Here is a 27,332-nt window from a genome sequence, read left to right on the forward strand (position 1 = left end):
CTAAAGAAAACCTAAAGAACATGTCATATCCCACCTAAAGAAAACCTAAAGCAACATGTCATACCCTACCTAAAGAAAACCTAAAGAAACGTGTCATACCCTACCTAAAGATAAAGAAACGTATTATACCCCACCTAAAGATATATGTCATACTCCTCTTATGAAGTACCAAAGTAAATATGTTGTAGAACACTCATGGACCATACAACCGCCACTACCACCAACCAATCCCCCTATGGATTACTCGAAGAAACATGTCGTACCCCACTTCTATACAATCAAAAACTTGTTGTATACCCTACATATCCCATACATATATTATATACTTCCCAAATAAACATCTTATACCTCCTTAACTATGCTTATGAAAAACATACCCCATGTATAAACTATCACAGTAAAAATGTAACCCCCATTTATGAACTACCTACGTAATCACATAATACACCAATAATGAACTAACCCAATACACATGTAACCCCCCATTTATGAACTACCTACGTAATCACATAATACCCAATAATGAACTAACCCAATACACATGTAACCCCCCATTTATGAACTACCTACGTAATCACATAATACTTCAATAATGAACTAACCCAATACACATGTAACCCCCCATTTATGAACTACCTACGTAATCACATAATACTCCAATAAAGAACTAACCCAATACACATGTAACCCCCCATTTATGATCTACCTACGTAATCACATAATACTCCAATAATGAACTAACCCAATACACATGTAATACCCCATTTATGAACTACCTACGTAATCACATAATACTCCAATAATGAACTAACCCAATACACATGTAACCCCCCATTTATGAACTACCTACGTAATCACATAATACTTCAATAATGAACTAACCCAATACACATGTAACCCCCATTTATGAACTACCTACATGAATCACATAATACTCCAATAATGAACTAACCCAATACACATGTAATACCCCATTTATGAACTACCTACGTAATCACATAATACTCCAATAATGAACTAACCCAATACACATGTAATACCCCATTTATGAACTACCTACGTAATCACATAATACTCCAATAATGAACTAACCCAATACACATGTAATACCCCATTTATGAACTACCTACGTAATCACATAATACTCCAATAATGAACTAACCCAATACACATGTAATACCCCATTTATGAACTACCTACGTAATCACATAATACTCCAATAATGAACTAACCCAATACACATGTAATACCCCATTTATGAACTATCCAAGTACCCACATTATACTCCAATAATGAACTAACCCAATACACATGTAATATCCCATTTATGAACTATCCCAGTAACCACATAATACTCCAATAATGAACTAACCCAATACACATGTAATACCCCATTTATGAACTACCAAAGTAGCCACATAATACTCCAATAATGAACTAACCCAATACACATGTAATACCCCATTTATGAACTACCAAAGTAGCCACATAATACTCCAATAATGAACTAACCCAATACACATGTAATATCCCATTTATGAACTACCAAAGTAGCCACATAATACTTCAATAATGAACTAACCCAATACACATGTAATACCCCATTTATGAACTACCAACTCAGTAGCCACATAATACTTCAATAATGAACTAACCCAATACACATGTAATATCCCATTTATGAACTACCTACGTAATCACATAATACTCCAATAATGAACTAACCCAATACACATGTAACCCCCCATTTATGAACTACCTACGTAATCACATAATACTTCAATAATGAACTAACCCAATACACATGTAACCCCCCATTTATGAACTACCTACGTAATCACATAATACTCCAATAATGAACTAACCCAATACACATGTAATACCCCATTTATGAACTACCTACGTAATCACATAATACTCCAATAATGAACTAACCCAATACACATGTAATACCCCATTTATGAACTACCCTCGTAATCACATAATACTCAATAATGAACTAACCCAATACACATGTAATACCCCATTTATGAACTACCTACATGTAATTAATCACATAATACTCAATAATGAACTAACCCAATACACATGTAATAATTCCCATTTATGAACTACCTACGTAATCACATAATACTCCAATAATGAACTAACCCAATACACATGTAATACCCCATTTATGAACTATCCAAGTACCCACATTATACTCCAATAATGAACTAACCCAATACACATGTAATATCCCATTTATGAACTATCCCAGTAACCACATAATACTCCAATAATGAACTAACCCAATACACATGTAATACCCCATTTATGAACTACCAAAGTAGCCACATAATACTCCAATAATGAACTAACCCAATACACATGTAATACCCCATTTATGAACTACCAAAGTAGCCACATAATACTCCAATAATGAACTAACCCAATACACATGTAATATCCCATTTATGAACTACCAAAGTAGCCACATAATACTTCAATAATGAACTAACCCAATACACATGTAATACCCCATTTATGAACTACCAAAGTAGCCACATAATACTTCAATAATGAACTAACCCAATACACATGTAATATCCCATTTATGAACTATCCCAGTAACCACATAATACTCCAATAATGAACTAACCCAATACACATGTAATACCCCATTTATGAACTATCCCAGTAACAACATAATACTCCAATAATGAACTAACCCAATACACATGTAATATCCCATTTATGAACTACCAAAGTAGCCACATAATACTTCAATAATGAACTAACCCAATACACATGTAATACCCCATTTATGAACTACCAAAGTAGCCACATAATACTTCAATAATGAACTAACCCAATACACATATAATACCCCATTTATGAACTACCAAAGTAGCCAAATAATACTTCAATAATGAACTAACCCAATACACATGTAATACCCCATTTATGAACTATCCAAGTAACCACATTATACTCCAATAATGAACTAACCCAATACACATGTAATATCCCATTTATGAACTATCCCAGTAACCACATACTACTCCAATAAAGAACTAACCCAATACACATGTAATACCCCATTTATGAACTACCAAAGTAGCCACATAATACTTCAATAATGAACTAACCCAATACACATGTAATATCCCATTTATGAACTATCCCAGTAACCACATAATACTCCAATAATGAACTAACCCAATACACATGTAATACCCCATTTATGAACTATCCCAGTAACAACATAATACTCCAATAATGAACTAACCCAATACACATGTAATATCCCATTTATGAACTACCAAAGTAGCCACATAATACTTCAATAATGAACTAACCCAATACACATGTAATACCCCATTTATGAACTACCAAAGTAGCCACATAATACTTCAATAATGAACTAAACCAATACACATATAATACCCCATTTATGAACTACCAAAGTAGCCACATAATACTTCAATAATGAACTAACCCAATACACATGTAATACCCCATTTATGAACTATCCAAGTAACCACATTATACTCCAATAATGAACTAACCCAATACACATGTAATACCCCATTTATGAACTACCAAAGTAGCCACATAATACTCCAATAATGAACTAACCCAATACACATGTAATATCCCATTTATGAACTACCAAAGTAGCCACATAATACTTCAATAATGAACTAACCCAATACACATGTAACCCCCCATTTATGAACTACCAAAGTAGCCACATAATACTTCAATAATGAACTAACCCAATACACATGTAATACCCCATTTATGAACTATCCAAGTAACCACATTATACTCCAATAATGAACTAACCCAATACACATGTAATACCCCATTTATGAACTACCCCAGTAACCACATACTACTCCAATAAAGAACTAACCCAATAAACATGTAATATCCCATTTATGAGTGAGTGAGTTGGGTTTTACGACGCTTTTAGCAATATTCCAGCAATATCACGGTGGGGGACACCAAAAATGGGCTTCACACATTGTACCCATGTGACCCCATTTATGAACTACCCAAGTAACCACACTGACTCCAATAATGCACTAACCCAATACCCATGTGACCCCATTTATGAACTATCCAAGTAACCACATTATATTCCAATAATGAACTAACCCAATAAACATGAAATATCCCATTTATGCGTGAGTGAGTTGGGTTTTACGACGCTTTTAGCAATATTCCATCAATATCATGGTGGGGGACACCAAAAATGGGCTTCACACATTGTACCCATGTGACCCCATTTATGAACTACCCAAGTAACCACACTGACTCCAATAATGAACTAACCAAAGAAACTCTTTTGGTTTACCCAACTAAGATTTTATGGCCATCTTGCGGACTCCATACACAGCATGACATGTGTCTTATGAGTTCCTCCTCAACAAGAGAAGGCACAGCAGACTCCCTGGCTGTAATGAGCAGGATTGCAATAAAACGCCATCAAGATTGTCCATCTGTGGAACAATGGTCCTTCAAGGTCACAACCAACATCTTGGAAGAGATGGCACTTGGCTATATTCCACTTGTGGATATTTCAGTTGTGTATGGGCGCTATGAATGGGCTTCGCCTGGTTCCTATCACCATTTCACACAGTTACATGTGCCTATTTCCTGTGCTGTAAACACTCCAACTTTCTCCATGCTGTGTGTGATGGAAGGGGCTGATGGAGGTCAAGGTCACGTAATACAATCAGTCAATCTCATCTCATGTGTAAACTGAGATCTTTTAATGTTAACCCATCTGTGATGTCATCTTTTTATGCAGCATTTATTCAGAGTATTTTAACATTTCCTTCCATTGTTGGTACGGGTCTCTCTCAGTTCATCTCAAATCTATAATAGACAAAATTGTTAACACTGCAAGTAAAATCGCTGGAGTCAGATTTGAATGTTTATCATCAATATATGAGCGGCAAATCGTGAATCAAGCTGTCAAAATCATATCTGACCATACTCACTACTTAAATTCGGAATACAACCTCCTCCCCTCAGGCCGCTGCTACAAAGTTCCAATTGTGAAAACTAAGAGAGCCTGTACATCCTTTATTCCAAGTACCATATCTCTCTTAAACAAATGTGAAGATACCAGAATCAATGAATTTATGTAAATATGTTTTGTATCTCTCTAATGTGTCAGAAGTTCTGCTGATGTAACACAAATTCCTGAAAAGGCATTGAAGTATTATTATTATTATTCTATTCTAATGCATGTGTGGGTTTGGTTCCGGATCCGACAAACCAGAAAATGCAAAGTGAAATCTTTATCAGCTTTAATCGTTATATTAAATGAAGGGACACTGATCAAAGAAATCCTGAAATGTTAGTCCTCTGGATCCCTTCAACATTAGTGAAAAGAGTTCAGTGACAATCTGCATCACTACTAGGGCGCTTGCCAGGGTGTGAAGGAATAATAATGTAGCCAGTTCAAAGCTTACAGTCCTCAGACCAAAGGCCAAAAAGTGCATCCATATTGATCATGTGATCCTTTTTCTCAACAACATATTTAAGCAATTCAGAAAACCCTTCCATAACAGATTTAATTTACCTTATTTAAATTTTAATGGTTTTTTTTAACACTGCACTGTTTCAAACAAACGTGTAGGTAAGTCTGAACCAGACAATCCAGTGATCGATATTATGAGTAATGGTCCACATGTTTAAGGTCCACTGACAGCGACGAGAGTGATGACCTGATCCATAAGTCACCTCTCATGACCTGCATAGGTTGCAAAGGCTCCATTCTAATGATGAGTTCCTCAAACTTTATACCTTTTTCAGTATAAAATAGGTCCAAACCATCTTCATGTACATTATCATTGCTATTTAGTATTTGTGACTAGCAGTCACCTCAAAGACATACCACATTACTTATCCCATACTGACCGACCGTAAGGAGCTTGAGTCAAGCTCATAAGCTCCAAATAAAACAAGATTATTCAAAAGAATATTTTAATCTTTTCCTTCAATTTCAGTCACTGCATAATGAAAGTGTCACATAGGAGATATGAGGTGACTCATATCTCACTGCTATATTTTGCATGTTGGGGTTTATGACCCGGAGTAGAATGTGGCCCCAGTACTCAACAGCTAGTTGTATGTGGGAACATGTGGGATTTCCGTGAGTGAGTGAGTTGGTGGGTGGGTGAGTGAAGTGAGTGAGTGAGTGAGTGAGTGAGTGAGTGAGTGAGTGAGTGAGTGAGTGAGTGAGTGAGTGAGTGAGTGAGTGAGTGAGTGAGTGAGTGAGTGAGTGAGTGAGTGAGTGAGTGAGTGAGTGAGTGAGTGAGTGAGTGAGTGAGTGAGTGAGTGAGTGAGTGAGTGAGTGAGTGAGTGAGTGAGTGAGTGAGTGAGTGAGTGAGTGAGTGAGTGAGTGAGAGAGAGAGAGAGTATTGTTTTACGTCGCTTTTAGCAATATTCCAGCAATACCACAGCCGGGGACATCAGAAATGGACTTCACACATTGTACCCATGTGGGAAATCAAACACGGATCTTCAGTGTGACGAGCGGATGCTTTAACCATTAGGCAACCCCACCACCCCTATTTCCAGGACAGAACTATGTGTTCCTATGTCTAACACATGACTTAATGAAGTTGGTGGTCTTTCTGGCTACCCTAAATGGTGGTCGTCATGGCCCTCCTTCCCTCCCTCCTCTTTCCATAGCTCAGAAAGGAGCATCCTTCCCTAAGTTCTGTACTTCATGGATGATTTGTGGTGTTGAACCATTTTTCTCCAAGCTGCACCATCTTCAAGTTTGTCCATTTTCCAAAAGGCACTGACCCCTGCATACTTTTTCGACTTGACATTGTGAAACAATTAGCTCCATTTACATATTTTTGTTCATATATCACTAGGACATCATGTAATGTCCACAACTGGTAATTTCACTACATCGCAATTCCTTCTATGTCAGGCTTAGAACTTTACATTTTCCAAAAGGCACTCACCCCTGCATATTTTTTCTGACTTGTCACAGTGAAACAATTAGCTTTATTTACTTTTTGGGGTTAATATATCTCTAGGACATCGCGTAATGTCCACAACTACAGATTTCACTATGTCAGGATTAGAACCATGTTCATTTCCGATAGCTGCACCATCTTCAAGTTTGCCCATTTTCCTAAGGTAAAACAGTTTGCTCAGTTTGTTCAAGTCTTTGTGGAAATACCTCAAAGACTATTTGACTATTACACAATTCCTTCTATGTGGGGCTCAGAACTTGTGCATCAACCCTCCGATGAACTCTCCATTGTAGGGCAACACAGACACCAGACAGCATGTATTTTGGCCCAGTCATCTATCAGCGATCAGAACCACACCTTACCCTGAGTCATGTTTTAACAGTTTTACAATCCCAGCAGTAAGAAAACAAAGAAAGTGGCCTTATATGACACTACCAACACAACCAACATGGCGGTGATCCGTCTCAACACTCACACCACCACTGCCACCGTTTCCCTCTCCAGCTCCAACATTCAACAGTGTTTACATTTCAAATAATCCCAGCATGGAAGGAGCAACACCTGCAGGTTCCAGCCCGAACACCGGCAGTAGAATCACACTGTATGATGAGCAATTGTCTAAATCTCACACAATCTCCGCACATGAACAAAACACTTGTCTAAAATAAGAAAGAATTGAAGTAAACTAGTTTAGCATTGCTTACAGGATCTTGATTTCTTTTAAACATTTATTCATGGTACTTTGGGTTGTTGAGATCCATGTAATTTGTTCCTCAAATTGAGTTTAAATGTTTAAGTGAGCATTTATCTGTATGATGGGACTTGAGTCAGACACAATCTTTAGGCCATAATACATTAATTATTAAGATTTTCATCTCCACATGCCTTAAACATGCAGATAATATCCGTATGTATTGCCTGACTTTCCTTATTTCATACATGACACAATATAAAATTCTTACCAAATATTCATGCTTCACATGAATCATGGCTGATAACAAATAATGCAGGGTAATTAATTATTTCCTCCATGCCCTCTATACACAATAGTAAACTTGGTGGTCCTCATGAGAATGTCACTAGTCCTTCAGAAATCACTTACTATAGCACACTCATGTTAATTTCAAACTCAGTAGCCTTGAAAAGTTAATATGATAATATGGACAATAGAATAACATTATTCTTGACTAACATTTTTGAAAAGTTTGAAAGAAATTCTTTACTCTGACTGAAGCAGCAATATTTAAACGTCTCCCTCCTGTATCGCCCTAACCTTCATCCATCAGCAGTAGTCGGCTCCAAGTCCCTTAACCATATTGTCTTCCCTTTGACCTTATTCCAATGCTATAACCATAAGTGAAGCAAATCTGGACTTTCAACATGATCATAAGCTCCCATCCCACCTTAACATTTATTATACAGATTTTTGAAGCAGGCAGGAAAAACAATGCCTCATATTCTGTTTTCAAACTGAATAATTATTTTTCCAACTATGAAGAGCTTATTTAGTAATTTACCTTAACTACCTAAACTCAAGGCCCATAACTCAACAGGTCTGTCACAAAATTACATTTCACACATAAATGTTAAACCTCACAACAATGAAACTGTAGACAAACTAATTAATTTCTGGCTGGATATCAAGATCTGATTGCATTGAGCCCTAGCAGATAGCATCTATATGCTAACTTATCCCCAAATACCAGCGTAACCTTCTACAGATCCGGGCTACAAGGTAACACAAGCCAGACTCAAGCAACCTAATGTTAAAGGGGGGCATGCATTCAGTGGAATGCCAGATACATGTTTCGCCATCTCTATCCTGTTTCATGAAGTAGTCATGCTGGAAGACCCATCACCTCTACCACTGAAACTAAATGGCATGTCAGTTTCTACTGTTAGATTTTCGAAGCCCTCTTGGTGCTAAGATAGTCGTAAGTGCTGTACATTAACATTAACTTAGTACAATCTTAGCGCTAAGAGAGCTTAAAAAATACAGGGCCTAGATTTTCAAAGCTCTCTTAGCGCTAAGATAGTCGTAAGTTAATGTATGGCGCTTACGACTATCTTGGCGCTAAGAGAGCTTCGAAAATCTGGACCCAGGACTCTAAGACTTGGGCCACTTGTCTGAAGTCTAGTTTATCAAATATCGTCTCAAACCTGTTAGTGAATCATGGCGCTAAGACTGTCGTAAGTCTATCTTACTAAAGGAGTTTGTATCATCCTTCAGGCCAAGGTCGCCTGTTTAAAGAGAGCCTAGGTGTGTTGAAGATTAGCCTTTCATGCATATGCGAGTTCATATAGTTGGACAAAACATACGGAACTATTGCAAAATATATGGATAGCACAGTAACGTCTTCTGAAGAAACTAGGTCTCAAAATAACGATGAAAACACTGACATCACTTCAGTTGATTTAAACCTGAACCTTTGGGCTACAGTGTCTGACATAAGGCAGGAGATCTGGTCATTATCCTTAAAAACCAAAGTTCTGTTTGAAAAGCTCGAACCAATCAGGCTAGGACTGCCTCGTAATCTTAATCTTGTCTCAGTTTAGAGCAGAAGGAATGAGTAGGTGTACCTTCAAAAGTATTTCAGTAAAAATAATACCCACTATGTCACTTTATGCCTCGTGAAGGGACGGTGGGGTAGCCTAGTGGTTAAAGCGTTCACTGGCATCACGGCGAAGACCCGGGTTCGATTCCCCACATAGGTCAAATGTGTGAGGCACATTTCTGGTGACCATATTTTGAATAACTATTATAACCATAACACAGCTACAAAATTAACATGGTTAATTGAAATAGAAACATTCAGATTTTTATAACAAATAGTGTTCAATAAACTAACCTAATATACTTCCCAGGTATGGCAATTCCATAATAAGCACATGGGGTTATCTAGCAGGAACTAACTTCAGGTATGCTCTGTATATCGATCTGATTCCTCAAACATCCAACAACCTAAATGTTTCGAAACTTGCTACCATTACTGTAAATTGAATGCCACTAAATAACAAAGAGAACAGTGTAAAACTTTACAGGCTTTCTAATTAAAAGACACAAGAAAATAAAAATATAAAATAATAAATAAAATATGTCTTCAACTTCGGTTATTTTAAGTCTAACATCAGCCAAGGCTAACATAATACAATTAAATATGATTGTTTGTTGTTTAACAACCCACTCAGCAATGTTCCAGCTATATGGTGGCAGTCTGTGAATGATCAAATCTGAACCAGACATCAATTAATATATTAATCACATTTACAATTTAGGAAAACATACTTGGTCACAATCTCTATACAACACCTTTGTTGCTAACCATGCACAATACATTAACATTTCTATTGTGTCAATCAGTCTAATCATATCAAAATAAGATCCAATAACTGAGAGTCTTGAGTATGATTTTATGCCGCTTTTAGCAATATTCCAGCAATATCATGGACACCAGAAATGGGCTTCACCCATTGTGCCCATGTGGGGATTCGAACCCGGGTCTTTGGCGTGCCGAGCGGACGCTTTAACCATTAGGCTACCCCACCGCCAGAGGTTCTTGAAAGGCATATAGAAGTTGGTATTCAAGTATAAGACAAAATGTCATGGATGACAACTTCTTCTTTAGTGCATACACAACGTTTCTGGGCTTTTCCTTGCCCCTTCGTCAGGTGAATCTAATAACTGTTTTTAGGAATATACCAGATATTCCAAGGCCAGAACATTTCCTGTTTCTCTAAAATAAATGGAAACATGATATCTAATCTTGCAACCCCAAACTACGATTCAATAAACATGTGAAACTATTTGCCATACAGACGACAGTGGGTGTGTTTGATATCAGCCTAAATATAGCTGTTTTTCAGTGTGTCGTGTTTGACACATCATACACAATGGCAAAGAGTAACTCACTTTATCAAATGTGCAGGAAAGGTTTTCAGACAATCTCAGTTTATCACATCTTGGTTCATGTCTAAAAATACTCTCCACTGATTTAAATAATTCCTGTTTCCTGTTTCCTTCGTGAAGTAAACAATTTGCTGTCTTCTCATTTTCTTTTTATAAGCAACCAATGCCAATAAGTACAGTGCCATACAATCAACCAAGACTCTGAGTCTGAAACCCTGATCCACTTGTTAACCAGACAAGACATGTTACTTAGGATCCATTCTAGATACACAGAACTAACACTAGATGTTGAGTCTGAACACCTGATCCACTTGTTAACCAGACAAGACATGTTACTTAGGATCCATTCTAGATACACAGAACTAACACTAGATGTTGAGTCTCAACACCTGATCCACTTGTTAACCAGACAAGACATGTTAGGATCCATTCTAGATACACAGAACTAACACTAGATGTTGAGTATGAACACCTGATCCACTTGTTAACAGACAAGACACGTTATTTAGGATCCATTCTAGATACACAGAACTAACACTAGATGTTGAGTATGAACACCTGATCCACTTGTTAACTCTTCACGTAAGACACGTTATTTAGGATCCATTCTAAATACACAGAACTAACACTAGATGTTGAGTCTGAAACCCTGATCCACTTGTTAACCAGACAAGACATGTTACTTAGGATCCATTCTAGATACACAGAACTAACACTAGATGTTGACTAACTGATCCACTAACCAGACAAGACATGACTTGATCCATTCTAGATACACAGTAACACTGAACACCTGATCCACTTGTTAACCAGACAAGACATGTTACTTAGGATCCATTCTAGATACACAGAACTAACACTAGATGTTGAGTCTGAACACCTGATCCACTTGTTAACCAGACAAGACATGTTACTTAGGATCCATTCTAGATACACAGAACTAACACTAGATGTTGAGTCTGAACACCTGATCCACTTGTTAACCAGACAAGACATGTTACTTAGGATCCATTCTAGATACACAGAACTAACACTAGATGTTGAGTATGAAACCCTGATCCACTTGTTAACCAGACAAGACATGTTACTTAGGATCCATTCTAGATACACAGAACTAACACTAGATGTTGAGTCTGAACACCTGATCCACTTGTTAACCAGACAAGACATGTTACTTAGGATCCATTCTAGATACACAGAACTAACACTAGATGTTGAGTCTGAACACCTGATCCACTTGTTAACCAGACAAGACATGTTACTTAGGATCCATTCTAGATACACAGAACTAACACTAGATGTTGAGTCTGAACACCTGATTCCACTTGTTAACCAGACAAGACATGTTATTTAGGATCCATTCTAGATACACAGAACTAACACTAGATGTTGAGTATGAACACCTGATCCACTTGTTAACTCTTACGTAAGACACATGTTATTTAGGATCCATTCTAAATACACAGAACTAGCACTAGTTGTTGAGTCTCAACACCTGATCCACTTGTTAACCCTTGGGTAAGACACTTGTGATGTCAGTTGATCATGAGTGATTGAGTGAGTTTAGTTTTAGGCCGCACTCAGCAATATTCCAGCTATATGGCGGCAGTCTGAAAATAATCGAGTCTGAACCAGACAATCCAGTGATCAACAGCATGAGCATCGATCTGCGTAATTGGGAACCGATGACATGTGTCAACTAAGTCAGTGAGCCTGACCACCCGATCCCGTTAGTCACCTCTTACGACAAGCATTGTGGCCTTTTGTGGCAAGCATGGGTTGCTGAAGACCTATTCTACCCCTGATCTTCAGTCAGTTGATCATGACACCATGGTAACCAACAAGATCACAACAGACTGCAAACTAATGTGAAGAAAATTCACTGCAGCCGAATGAAAGCCAGTTTTGAATGATAAAACACATTCAATTTCTGCTCCCAAACTTTGAACATGGGTCAGACTGTTTTTGGCCAGGGTTGGGCATATTTCCTGGAGCACCCCCAATGACCAGTTAAAAAAGAACTGCTTTTTATTCTAAGACAATGAAACCAGTTGATGCAGTTCATCTGAAACTGTTCTTACTTTACATTAGTGAGTACAAATCAGTACATCCATAACGGTTCTCCACAGAAAAATGGATTCTGACCATAAGTATACTTTACTGCTCAAACTGTGACCACATTTCTCAACACATTTGCAAAAAGACTTGAGAACACACAGAACGATCTCTCACATCCAACTTCCTGTGCTGGGAAGGCTAATTGGTAATTCATACAGTTGGCTCGTCTACAATAAAAAAATACCTCAATGTAAGCTGCTGGGTCCCCATCTACACTCGCCATCAACAGACACAGCAAATCTGACACACTAACTAGGTGTAGTAATTGCCTCGCAAATAAAGTGGTTTTTTATCACACCAGCATCAGAAAAAGCTCTCTTAACTTTTACTATGTGTAAGGCTGACTGATATGGAAGATAGATAGATTTAGGTTATGCAAGTTAAATAGGACTGAACATGGAACGTCCTGTGGAATCACCGCTATCATTCACCATGTCCACACACAAAAATAATTCCTGAACATATCTGCTGAATGCCAAATATGATTATCAATATGTAGAAAACATTCTGCCTGTTAATGGGGACTTTATTTTGCACAGGTTCAAGTTCCTGAAAAGTCTCATTATTCATGGTTTTCGAGAACAGCCCACTGGATCAATGACTTCGGTAGTAGCACATCCACTGATATTTCTACTTGACACATACCAAAAGACCAACAGCCACAGTGTTTGAAATTAAGACATTGTAGAGGAATCTTCGAGAGTGACCAAACAGAATGGACCAACAAAGTTGGTTGGTTGGTGGGTTTGTTGTTTAATGCTGCACTCAGCAATATTCCAGCTATATGGTGGCGGTCTGTAAATAATCGATTCTGGACCAGACAATCCAGTGATCAACAACATGAGCATCCATCTACGCGTAATTGGGATATGATTACATGTGTCTGCCAAGTCAGCTAGCCTGACCACTCGATCCAGTTAGTCGCCTCTTCCAACAAGCATGTCGGCCAGGTTAATGAAGACCTGGATCTTCCCGGTAGGACCAACAAGGTGGTATAAGATATACTGGGTGTCTACCACTGGCCACACACACCATAACACATTGTTTAGTAGAGGAATCTGCTAGAGTGACAAGGGATCCGTTAGACTAGAACTACAATTCTGTTGTATGCTATACTTACTGTCTAGTCTGGCCACAACTTCATCTATAACACATTGTTTGGTATAGGAATCTTCTATCGTGGGGTCATAGTCCGTCACAAAGTAGGACTGAAACAGATCAAAGAAAGAGTGCTTAAAATCATGAAGACAAATACAAATGTAACAACAATTAGTGTTTGAATTCAAGAATGGTCCTGACGTCAAGGAGGTCTGCTGATGTGGTCAATCTGGAAGCTGCCATTCAGTTTACCATTTTTATTTGCTTAAAATCCCAGCCTCTTTGGAAACACTATACCCTTTGTCGTTCAGGTGCAAAGGTAACAGCTGGGAGAATTCTGTGCATAAAAACTACCCTGCTTTTAATTGAGGCCTGGCATCAAGTCTCCAGCATCTTTCATGGTGTAGCCTTTAATTGAGGAATTATGGCATCTTTAACATCATGACATTCTTGATTTAAAACACTGAATTTGCATGAATCATTACAAGTAACATGGTGACTATGTAGCAACAGGAATTATTCTGTAGACAATTCAATGATCAATAATGTGAGCACCTCTTTCCAGGTGCATATCTAATCAGGTCTGGATATACTGAGTGAGTTGTTGATAATCATTGCTTCTTTCAAAACTAAACATGAAGGTGATAATGATACATATGAATATTGGGCCAGAAATATGAATATTGGGTTATGAATACAAAAACATGTCCGCATTTGATGTATTATTCCATATATTCAGTGAAACAATGAGAAAAATTCTTAGACATATTTTGACCATTGTGACAGTGTTAGTTTGTCATGACAAGACATATTTTGACCATTGTGACAGTGTTAGTTTGTCATGACAAGACATATTTTGACCATTGTGACAGTGTTAGTTTGTCATGACAAGACATATTTTGACCATTGTGACAGTGTTAGTTTGTCATGACAAGACATATTTTGACCATTGTGACAGTGTTAGTTTGTCATGACAAGACATATTTTGACCATTGGGACAGTGTTAGTTTGTCATGACAAGACATATTTTGACCATTGGGACAGTGTTAGTTCGTCATGACTAGGACCGGTGACTAAATTACTATCAAATTAAATATTTCAAAGTGCTGGCTGTTATCCTGTGTGGTTTGGATATGTTTCCATTTAGCATATCTCATTTTTATAAGTGATATCAAGATTCAAGTAAGTACACTCTTTTTAAAAAATTCATGAATATTCAATTCTATTGACTGCAATATAACAAATTGAATTCATAGTTAAAAATTGACTCACTGAATACACAAGCGAATTGTAACAGCCGTACTAAACACCAATATTCTTGACATAACTTCTGGATAAATACTACTCTGGCTTAAGCAAAAAGCAATCAACAATCAGGAAAAATTAGCAGAATAGCTACATTAAGCAAACTCATTGACTTGAAGTGTTTCTCAAGAGGTGAGCCCCAGGATAGAGCTGTTAGTCTACTGATTAAACCCCACTATAAACTGTACAGAGATTCTACTTTTAATGATTCATTAGATCCTGTCCAGATGTAGTGCAGATTGTAAACACATGCAATAGAAATGCTTTCGTGACTAGTCTGACTGGTAATTTGACACAGCTGCGTTCCTCAAAAAACATATTTTCAAACACATACCTTATCTACCAGTTCATAAGAATATGCAAAATGAAATCACAAATTTCAGAATTTCCATCTAAAGATCAATTATCTTTTTAAACAAAATATTCCACAACTTCTATGATATACTTGTAAATAACTAAAACATCACATTAGAGCATTAGTTGCCAGAGAAATACTAGCTAGAGAAGTAATTCATTCTGTCACCATTGGCATGGCAAAACTAATTATCTACAGAAAACCAGGATCTACAATTGGTAAAAAAATAACAGGACTAAATCTGCAAGTAATATTTAACAGACTGTTACCTAAAAACCAGATTTTCATCTTTGCAGTGCAAGTCTATCTTGTCATTTCTTAGGTCATAAAACCATTGAGAAGAAACATATATATGGCCGTTCTTTCTGGTTCTTTTGATTCCAGCCCAGATAAGTGATATATTGCATGTTAGGCATACAGAGGATTGTTAAGGTGGGGCATTACATATTGTTTTACACTCCACTGCACCATGCCCCAGTGCTGGAAGTCACAATTAGCCAATTAGCACATACTTAGCTCAGTCCAGAATGGGCTTGATGAAGTTGTATACTGCGTAGCACGCCGAGCACAAGTATCAAGCCTGCCCTGTATTTACTAATCAACTGATCAAAAAATATAAATGTCTTTCATTCCACAAAAGAAAAATTGTAAATTGTCTGTGATTTGGGATTAATGCCTCTTAAAAAGGATTTTTTTCTAAGATTCTTAACTAAATACACTTGGCAGGAAAATTATAAAAAAATAATAATGTATGGTTGAAATTGAATAGAAGTTAACATTTTGTAATTTTGGTATTTTAATAATGTGTTGAGTGTAATAATATAAAATTAACCACGAGAATTTCTACTGGCAATTGGCCAAAGGACAACTATTGGTCTCTGATCAGATCTAGATATACCTCCATTAATCTGTGAGTCAGTCATATCGCAGTGTTAGCTTGATCTTGGAGGAAAGGTGAAATGATGAGGGGCTTACTATTACTCTGAGACACTCACCACATTGGGGAAACCCATAAGCAAGGTGCTGACAAACCTAAAAACAGGATCAGAAATAACTGGGATTCGAACCAATGGTCATAGGCTTCTGGCACACTAAGGGAAGCTACTCTCTGCGGCAATTTGTGGCAACTTAGGCAAAAGGGCTGATCATACCCCAGTGGATGTAACCTTTATGTGAAACCTGATATCTTTATCAATCATGAGAAATGTTTCTGAATTTGTCATTAAATAGCATACTGTATGCTTCTGCTGATTAATTAATTAATAACTAGCATCTAAAGCACTACCCTAAATGAAAACAGCAGTTGGTACTCACATCAAATTGTACCAAAACATTGATTTTTCCTGTAACAAGATTTCTTGTTTAAAGTAAGGAAATATTGCAATCTAAAAGTCACTATCTACTGACATCTAAATACACTTTTAACCTTTTTTCATAAAAGTGAATAAATCATACAAAATAGTGCCATAAAAGGGTTTTTAAAGCATGAGTCGAGTCAAACAATTTGTCCAAACATCATAAGAAATGTATACTCAGTCAAACTTGACTTTCTTTCTCGTCTCAACAGAAAGACGAATGAGTGAGTTTAGTTTTACGCCCGTTAGCAATATGCCAACAATATCACGGTGGAGACACGAGAAATGGGCTTCACACATTGTACTCGTGGGAATTGAACCCGGGCCTTTGAAATGACGAGCGAACGCTTTAACCACTAGGCTACCTCACGGGCCCTCTCAACAGAAAGATTGCATCAGTGGCAAGTTTCCCTGCTTCTATTATGTATACAGTTAAAATGACAACCATGCTGTCAGATGACCTCTATCGTGTCTATACATCCATCAAACTCTGTTAGTCATTCTTGATGGGCTGCTGGAGGTATGTGATGGTGGAATTGGGTTTAACGTTGTGCTTGAGAATATTTCGCTCATATGACGACGTGCATGCGTGTGTATGTGTATGTGCGGTTGCTTGTGCTAGCCCAGACTGAAGCTGGTTTTATAGTGCTAGCCCACTGAGATACCATGCCGCAGTGAAGCAGAAATACCCCACTCAGACACATTATACTGACTCCGAGCTGACCAGTCCTTGTTGTACCCATTATTGCTGAGCGCCAGACAGGGACCAACAAGTACCATATTTTAACATCTTTTGGTATGATGCGGTCGGGATTGAACCCGCGACCGCATTCCGGGCGGACGCTCTAACCACTACACCACGGAGGCAGTCTGCTGGAGATATGTAGACATCAAAACCTAAATGACCCATCACTGGGTCTCACGTGGGACAATTTTTTCAGTTGGTCGAGAGATTGAGTGAATGCATAAGTGAGATTAGCTTTACGCCACACTCAGCAGTATACCAGCTATAGGGTGGCGGTCTGTAAATAACTGAGTCTGGACCAGACAATCCAGTGATCAACAGCATGAGCATCGACCTAAGCAATTGGGATATATGTGTCAACCAAGTCAGCGAGCCTGACCACCCGATCTCGTTAGTTGCCTCTTACGACAAGTATGGGTTACTGAACATTAATTCTAACCTGGATCTTCACGGGTCAGGTCAATTATCAGAATATACAATTAATTGATGATACTGTAAAAAAATTACATGATCTAAGTAATGTCTAAAAGTCCTCATAGCATTGTATATTTGTACCCAAAAAGTAAACAATAAATCTCAAGAGTTAAAAAGATTTCAACAAGAGTAATATTGATGCTAACATATAGCTTCCTCGCCTGATATTTATTCCAATATTTTCTATGTGTACCCAGTTTTAGAAACTGGATGTTTGCTGCTGTAATATTTGAGACCCTATAAATTATCAACACTGAACACAAGGAGTTGTACATTTTTACGCTCATCTTCACAGAATGTGTAATTCCCTAGAAACAAATAACACTTTTTGCAAAAGTTTCAAAGTGTAATTATTGTATTTGTATCAATACTATGCATATGATGTTGATACAATCAAAAAACATATTGTTTATGCAAATAAAAATCTTGACTTTTAATTATATTCAAATTTGTTCTCATTTTGCATAGTAGTCAGATTATGTTGATGTCGAATCATGAAACGCTCCATCAACACACCTTGAATTTCTATACAGTTCAAATTCCATATTTTCACCATTATGAATTGAGCATTGTCTTACAACTGACGATATTAACCCTATCTATAACATGTCAGTATAAGCTAAGATTGTACAATGCACAAGTATGACTGAACGACCACTTGGTAATCACAATCACCAACAGGCGTAGATAAGCTAATCTTAGTCAAGTCAAACAAGGTAAACGGATATGTTTCAGTGTACTGCAAACTACCTGCATGATAGATGGCAGGCGGGAATACTATCTAGCACTGCATCAGCTGTCCTGCAGATCTACCTTGTGGTATTTATCAAACAATTTTAGCTGTGGTTACAATATCCCATCAACTATTCTGTTTACCATCAACTGTTTTAACTCCTATATCACTAGTGGGAGCTTCAGGCAACCTGTTAGAAAATCTTAAAACCTACATATACTGAACAAATAAGTTATGCATCATGAACATTTGGATGATGTTGCTTTTGTAGTAAGAGCATGATTTCATAAAAATATTCTGAAATATATTCACGTTCCTTTATATATACGGCTCGTCAAACAATTAGATCACATATGTAGATTTCTTTCATTAAAGTGAACTTTGAACAATGACTTCAGCATGAACACAAAAACCAATACAGGTTCTTAAAACCAAAATGGCAGCCCCCTTGAATATTGTTTAAACCGCTACCAGTATATATTTCTATCTGGAATCCATATTCAAAGTTCACTTTGCCCAAGCATGAGATAGGTACTCAATGGTCTCCAATATATAGACAATCAGAGATGAGTAAGCATGGTTGCAGCAATATCACGGCGGGGGACACCAGAAATGGGCTTCACACAGTGTACTCATGTGGGGAATCGAACCCAGGTCTTTGGCGTGATGAGAGAACACTTTAACCACTACACCATCGCCCCAATCAGAGATGAAGACATAAAATAATCACAGGATATTGTTACTACAGGCTGCAATATGTCAAGTCTGGGAAAGGCAAACCAATGTCTGTAGAAAAGCTGAAAGACGGTATCAGAAATGATGATTTTATTCAACAAAATTATTATGTCACCAAACAAATATTCTGCTGTTCACTAAACAAAGCAATACAGAAGTCTCATTTCCTGTTGAAACATTCATGACTACACATGATTACAGCCTGACTAATTTGATGAGTGAAAATAAGCATGTGTAACAGTGTATAGAACTGATGAGGAAAGTAAACAAGTCCTGTCATGACTCATAGCGTACTTGTAAAGATACAACATGTTCAGTCCCCACGTTCATCAGCAAACCTCAAAATTTTAAAAGCTTTGTAACCATGCTGTCACATCTCTTGCAAAGATGAAAGAAACCCTGAGAGTGATGGCAGGAAACACTGTTTGGCAGTTATTTCCATTTCCTGACTGTTCTCTACCGATCTACATTATAGTGGGTTCCTAATTTGCCCACTGTAAGCTAAAACAAGCACTCACAACTCAAGCCCCCTACCTCCCTCCTCAAATTAACACAACAGTTCATATTGTCTTGTGTATAATACAGTTTGTTAAAACATGAGAAGATTGGGAATATTTCAATAGTAACTTTTATTGAAAAGTTTGAATAGATGTTTCAAAAATAATTGTTCACTACCACACATAGTTTACTTGTTGTTAATGGTACTAAGCTTCCACATTTGTCAACTGGGTTGCTTATTACAGTGAATATGGTACACATCAAGGCAGATCTACCTGCATGATAGATGGCAGGCGTGAATAACCAATCAGGCATATAAAGCAATCCAGGAATTTTGTTCTGTTTTGTAATTATTTGCTTAATACTCATGCCATGCTTGAAGATGGTCCTATTTGAGCAAGTAACGTCAGACAGACAGACAGACAGGCAGACAAACACACAAAGACAAATAGGTGCTCCTTTAGGTCATAAAACTGATTATCATCCATCCTAAGTGATAACCAATCCTTGAAAATCTATGCGTAGCATATCAGTACAAATACTTGCTCTTGCATAATGTAATGCACGGAAACACTAGCATGTTATTTTTTGGTCGGCTTAACACTGACTGTATACATGTTCACAATGCCATTGCCTCTTCATCCAATGTCCAAAAACACATGGATATGCTATCAAAAAAGATAAAGACTATAGTACCACTGTAATTCTTACATATTCCCATAGTTAATCTGCACGGTACGAAAGATAAGCTTTCATAGTAAGAAAGTATCAGGTGGCCCTTATCTTTCTTTAGTAGTACATACATGATATATAATCAGGATTTAACTAATATGCCTCAGGTTCACTACTGCTTGACATACACCTTTAAAACAATGAATACATTTGTGCAGTTACTCAAATATCTTTTCGTTTTTATCTTTTTCTAGTGTCCCTCACTTTTAAATTGCTAGATTATTGATTTAAGTGGCATAATAGTTAATACCATTAGCTCATTGCCATCTAGTACCTTAAGAGTAGCATTTTCACTTTTGTGAAGGCACAATCCCTACAGGACAGAATTCATTCATTTCATCTCTTGGTCGCTGTCATAATGAAGTCCATGGGCACTGCATAATTGTTTCATAAACTCACAAAAAAACATTGGCAATCAGTTTTAATTATTCAGTAGCAGAGACTTTAATAATTTAAAGTTATAAAACTCAATCCTCATAAAAATGAAATTGACATACAAAACACTGTGCTGGAATACAATTGTCTTCCCTGTATTCAACCATGACAGAAGGTAAAGCAGCTACATCGTAAATTTTGGAGTGAATATTTTGTGAAGCCACATTTTGAATAATTCAGTTATAAAGAAAATATAAGTACAGGTTGTTTAGCATGCTTAGGCAAAGTCTATGACCAGAATTTATTACCAAAAACTAGTTAAATCTAACAGAAGAAAATTGACCACAGTCAATTGTTGGTTGGGACCCATGAAGATCCATATTAGAATCGGTCTTCAGCAACCCATGCTTGTCGTAAGAGGCGACTAACAGGATCGGACGGTCAGGCTCACTGACGTGGTTGACACATGTCATCATGTCCCCATTGATGCCATTGATGCTCATGATATTGATCACTGGATTGCCTGGTCCAGAGTCGATTATTTACCATGTTTACAGGCCGCCGCCATATAGCTGGAATATTGCCGATTGCGGTCTTAAACAACCAATCAACCAATTATTGGTTGCATGAGGGAAACCTAGTCTGACAGTCAGCAATCTTGACTGATTCCCATCACAGATGCCATGGTTAGTTTACATCCATCAGTGTGACTGATTCCCATCACAGATGCCATGGTTGGTTTACATCCATCAGTGTGACTGATTCCCATCACAGATGCCATGGTTGGTTTACATCCATCAGTGTGACTGATTCCCATCACAGATGCCAGTGTTGGTTTACATCCATCAGTGTGACTGATTCCCATCACAGATGCCATGGTTGGTTTACATCCATCAGTGTGACTGATTCCCATCACAGATGCCAGTGTTGGTTTACATCCATCAGTGTGACTGATTCCCATCACAGATGCCAGTGTTGGTTTACATCCATCAGTGTGACTGATTCCCATCACAGATGCCATGGTTGGTTTACATCCATCAGTGTGACTGATTCCCATCACAGATGCCATGGTTGGTTTACATCCATCAGTGTGACTGATTCCCATCACAGATGCCAGTGTTGGTTTACATCCATCAGTGTGACTGATTCCCATCACAGATGCCAGTGTTGGTTTACATCCATCAGTGTGACTGATTCCCATCACAGATGCCATGGTTGGTTTACATCCATCAGTGTGACTGATAAGTAAACATGGATCAATCCCACTAAAAATCACATCTTTTCTATCAATGCGAGCTGATCTCACTTGGTAAAAGGAAAGTTTACAAGACTTGGGCATTTACTGCTGGTTGTGATTAAAGCTCTGGATCCAGTAAATATAGCTGGTAGGGAGTGAGCTTTGCCAGCTTATAATAATAAGGTATACATCTCTCGTGTTTCTGTCTACAACACTCCGGTATAAGAAGCAGGATACATGTATTTACATTCAGAGTGGTCATATTCCTTCGTGTTTTAGGTTCACACCTTTCCTGGTGTATCTTATTCCAGAAATGGGCAGTAAATATTGACAGATCATAGCTGGGGCAAATCTGGTCCTCGTTCAACGAAGAGATTGTAGCACGAAGACTGTCCTGAAATTCTCACCAATGGTCAGCAGAATACAAGAGAGTCGTTTACTCTGATGTACATGTAATACCTTAGACTATACTTAGTCCCTGAATCTATATAATTTTTAAAGAAACAAATAAACACATTTAAATTGAAAAGGAGCCCAAGTGAGTTGGAAGATTCAGGGGAAATCTAGACTTCCTTCATTTAAGGCTTTATCATTGCAGGGAGGGCTATGCAGTAGGGAAAATAATGTGGTTCAGGGTCTCTCTGAGTGTAGATCCGAAGAGTGAGTTTAGTTTTACGCCACACTCAGCAATATTCATGCTATCTGGAGGCGGCCTGTAAATAATCGAGCCTGGACCAAACAATCCAGTGATCAACAGCACGAGGTTCGATCTACACAATTGGGATATGAAGACATGTGTCAACTAAGTCTGTGAGCCTGACCACCCGATCCTGTTAGTATCCTCTTGTAGAGGACAGCTCCATAGGTGCTTGGTGGGTGTGTCAGGTGAACATTCAATATTTTGACGGTCTAATCTAAACAAAGGGTACATGGACCAATCAAATCTAAGATTTCTACATGGTTTGGGTTTTGTTTCTTCACCATGGGAGTTGAACATTGAACATTTTGATTTTAGCAAAATGAAAATACTACAAATTTACCCTCGATAGTGCACATTTGGGAGATGAAAACAATGTACACAAAACCAAAGACACAGATTTCAAGATACAGAAAGCAGATATGATAGTCTGAATATGCTGAATGCTTCCTTCACGTGTGCCAAGACCTTCAAAGCATAGATACTGCTTGGCTGATCAGAAGGAATGATGGGGTAGCCTAGTGGTTAAAGCGTTCGCTCATCACGCTGAAGACCCAGGTTCGAATTCCCACACGGGTGCAATGTGTGGAGCCTATTTCTGGTGTCGCCCGCCATGATATTGCTGGAATATTGCTAAAAGCAGTGTAAAACTAAACTCACTCGCTTGCTCATCAGAAAGTTCACCTGAAGCAACCTTCTATCGAGACATCTTCAGGTCATGCAGAGATATTGTACCTGGGCTCCAGATAATTTTTCAACATCTGGAGTACATACTCCTTATTTTTTCAATATTGGGGTACTGGAAAACCTTAAGAGTACATTTTGAGTACTGAATGGAATTTAATGGCATATAAGTAATCTTGTGTTTTGTTTCATATGTGCACCACAACATTGCTACTCTTGTGTAAACAGGTCAATGAACAATAAAACAATACTTTTTCAGATAAATACGTCTGTAGATGATTCTAAGACCATACACCATTGCTGTGGTGCGTATCTGCTACATTTTCTAAATCATTTCCTACCGTATCGTGCATAATTTTTATCCGTATATACGCCAATATGGCCCTTATCTGGTGCCCTATTGTACAATATAAGATCTGATTCCTACAAGCTTCAGTACTTGCTAAGAATTTCATCTGGGCAGATGAAAATACAATTTTACTATACCAAGTTGGCAAATGTACCAATGCATAGACATTATCGTGAGCATGTAACACCAGAAATACCATGTCAACAAATCTTCACTGATATACTCAATCCTGTTATAACACTAGCTGCTCACAAATTGTGGTCACTGCAAATTTGTTACCTGAAATCACAGTTAAATGTCCCAAAATACAGTTCAAATTCTGCTCAGTCAAGAAAGCTCAAATAAGAATAGTCCATATCACAATGCTCAAATCTAAAAACAACATTAAGGCTATTAGATTCAAATGTTTGTGACCCAGACTCTGTTAGAATTCTACAAAAGCCTACATTTCCAGAATCATTTTTCTGCATAAACAACCAGAACCATGTGTAAATTTGGTATGTATACTCGCATACACAAAGTAATGTAAACTATGAATGTTATCACAATATGCAGTGTTGATACTCATCCAGTGATAATGATTTACTAAATAAAACTGTATCTCATCTCAAGCTTGTAATAGCATTACCTTCAACCCTATTCTCCATAGGTGAGGTGAGGTGAAATGGGTTTAACGTCGCACTTAACAATATTTTAACGCATATGATGGCGTGCATTCGTGTGTATATGTGGCTGCTTGTAATAGCCCAGACTTAAGCTGGAGATACCATGCAGCAGTGAAGCGTAATTACCCCACTCAGACACATTATACTGACTCTGAGCTGACCAGTCCTTGTTGTACCCATTAATGCCGAGCCCCAGGCAGGGACCAACAAGTACCATATTTTAACGTCTTTAGGTATGACGTGGCCAGGGATTGAACCCGCAAACTTCCTCTCTCCCGGGCGGACGCTTAGACCACTACACCACGGAGGTGGTCCATTTTCTCCATAAGTGAAGCAGTAGTTATAAGGTAGCACACTTGACAAATATTTACTAACTCCAAACTGCCAGCTTGCAACAGTATTAACTGGGTGAGTGAGTGAGTTTAGTTTTTCGCCACACTCAGCAATATTCCAGCGATATGGAGGCGGTCTGTAAATAATTGGGTCGTGACCAGAAAATCCAGTGATCAACAGCATGAGCATCGATCTACACAATTGGGATATGAAGACATGTGTCAACCAAGTCTGTGAGCCTGACCACCCGATCCTGTTAGTATCCTCTTGTAGAGGACAACTCCAAAGGTGCTTGGTGGGTGTGTCAGGTGAACATTAAATATTTTGACGGTCTAATCTAAACGAAGGGTACACCTGATCCCACCAGTCACCTCATGGCTACTGAAGATCAATTCTAAACCTGATCTTCATGGACTTGCAGATAACTGGCATCAGGAGTTGATTGCATATCTTATGTATAATGGGGTGGATTTTAAAGGATTAATTGATATTACATTATGCACCTAAGTATTTCAGCATGCATGATAGTTCATCAATCTAGGATTTCCTTATCATTGTCATTTTATTTAGATATTTACAGCAAGATGCAGAAATCAACCCTCAATGTGTCCAGGCTCACATTATGACAGTGTTAAATATGATCAAGAACATGAAAGGCTTACAAGCGTTAATATCTAAACTAAAACATTGTGGGAGTCCTAGATTCAAAACCCACAGAAGCAAATCTTATGGCTCTTCTTAATTTCCACACTCTACTGTACATCTACAGCTGTCAATGTATTTCATGACATCTAACAACTCTAACCTGGAACCTTGTCCCCATGTTTAGTATTACCACTTGAAATCGTACTAAGTAACTAAAGTGTGTGACAATGGTATCTTGTTTCCATGAGGCCAGTTAACGGATTACATTGTAGCTCATCACTATCATGTTCATCAACTGATAACATTTATTCCTTACCACAATTTTAATTTGATTATACAACCCTTATAACATTTGTACTCAAGTTGGTGCAAAGAACATGTTAAAGATCTAGAAATACCAGGATGTAGAAATGTATGCAAGACGGCAAGCCTGCAATGTCACACGATGTCAAATACACTCACAACGAACCTGTCTCACACTGATTGACTGAACAGTTCTTTCAGAAACGCCGGCAATGTGTAGTAAGTGCAAGAGTGACAATCACATTAATTTACAACGTACACAATGTGCGAATACTGCTTGTTGTCAGTATTCCAGCAGATGCTCATTGTAACAACTTTCTCATTAGTGAATAAACGTGCCTCTGTCGTTGCCACCCTCTCCTTATACAATCGGAAACCTTGAGATGATAGCTAAGAAGCACGAGAGGCATCTCAGTTGACACATTAGCTGGATGAATTGCCAAAGCGAGAGATCTCCCTCAGACGTAAACAACATCCATGCTGAACCGAGACCATCCCGACCTCGATTTGTCGGCATCGTGAAAATCACGCTAGAAATGCACAATGAGAAACTTACCTGTATAAATTGTATAGTTAAGGCACTTTTTCCCACTCCTCCGCCACCGACAACAACTAATTTATAACTCTGGCTGTATCCCCCAGAATCCGGATTGCGGGACATTGTGTACCCACCCAATGACACTGACCTTACAATCCTTTGCGGATGTTTTCATGAATAGATTGTATTTTCCTCGCAACTATTTTTAGTGTGTTCATGGCAGGCGCCCGTCTGTTGGTTACAAGCCAATGTGTACTTTTCGATTTAATCAAAAATATTCAGATCCCCTTTAAGCTGTTGTTCTACACGCATGTTTAGGATGCTGCATTTATTCAGAAAGGTCTAAATGAGACATAGAACTATCGGTTCCATTCGAACGACTTCTTATTATGAAATTACACTGTGTTGACTGACCCTGAAACGTGAGCACTTAATGGGTAACAATTTGAGCGTCTG

The 27,332-nt window shown here is 38.0% G+C and overlaps 1 protein-coding gene across 1 annotated transcript in view; it reads right to left on the reverse strand.

Moving 5' to 3' along the window:
• Window positions 1-27,040, reverse strand: part of LOC124263408 (ras-related protein R-Ras2-like) — a 51,348-nt gene extending 24,308 nt beyond the window's left edge. The window contains exons 1-2 of the mRNA XM_046698028.1: window positions 26,895-27,040; window positions 14,141-14,228 (exon numbers count right to left, since the gene is read on the reverse strand). Of these exons, the coding sequence (XP_046553984.1) occupies window positions 14,141-14,228; window positions 26,895-26,999 (193 nt within the window). The 5' untranslated portion in view covers window positions 27,000-27,040. The remainder of the gene's footprint in view (window positions 1-14,140; window positions 14,229-26,894) is intronic.
• Between the last annotated feature and the right edge of the window lie 292 nt (window positions 27,041-27,332).

The sequence above is a fragment of the Haliotis rubra genome, unplaced genomic scaffold, assembly GCF_003918875.1.
Source record: "Haliotis rubra isolate DU_JTF1 unplaced genomic scaffold, ASM391887v1 Scf88, whole genome shotgun sequence".
Lineage (NCBI taxonomy): Eukaryota > Metazoa > Mollusca > Gastropoda > Lepetellida > Haliotidae > Haliotis > Haliotis rubra.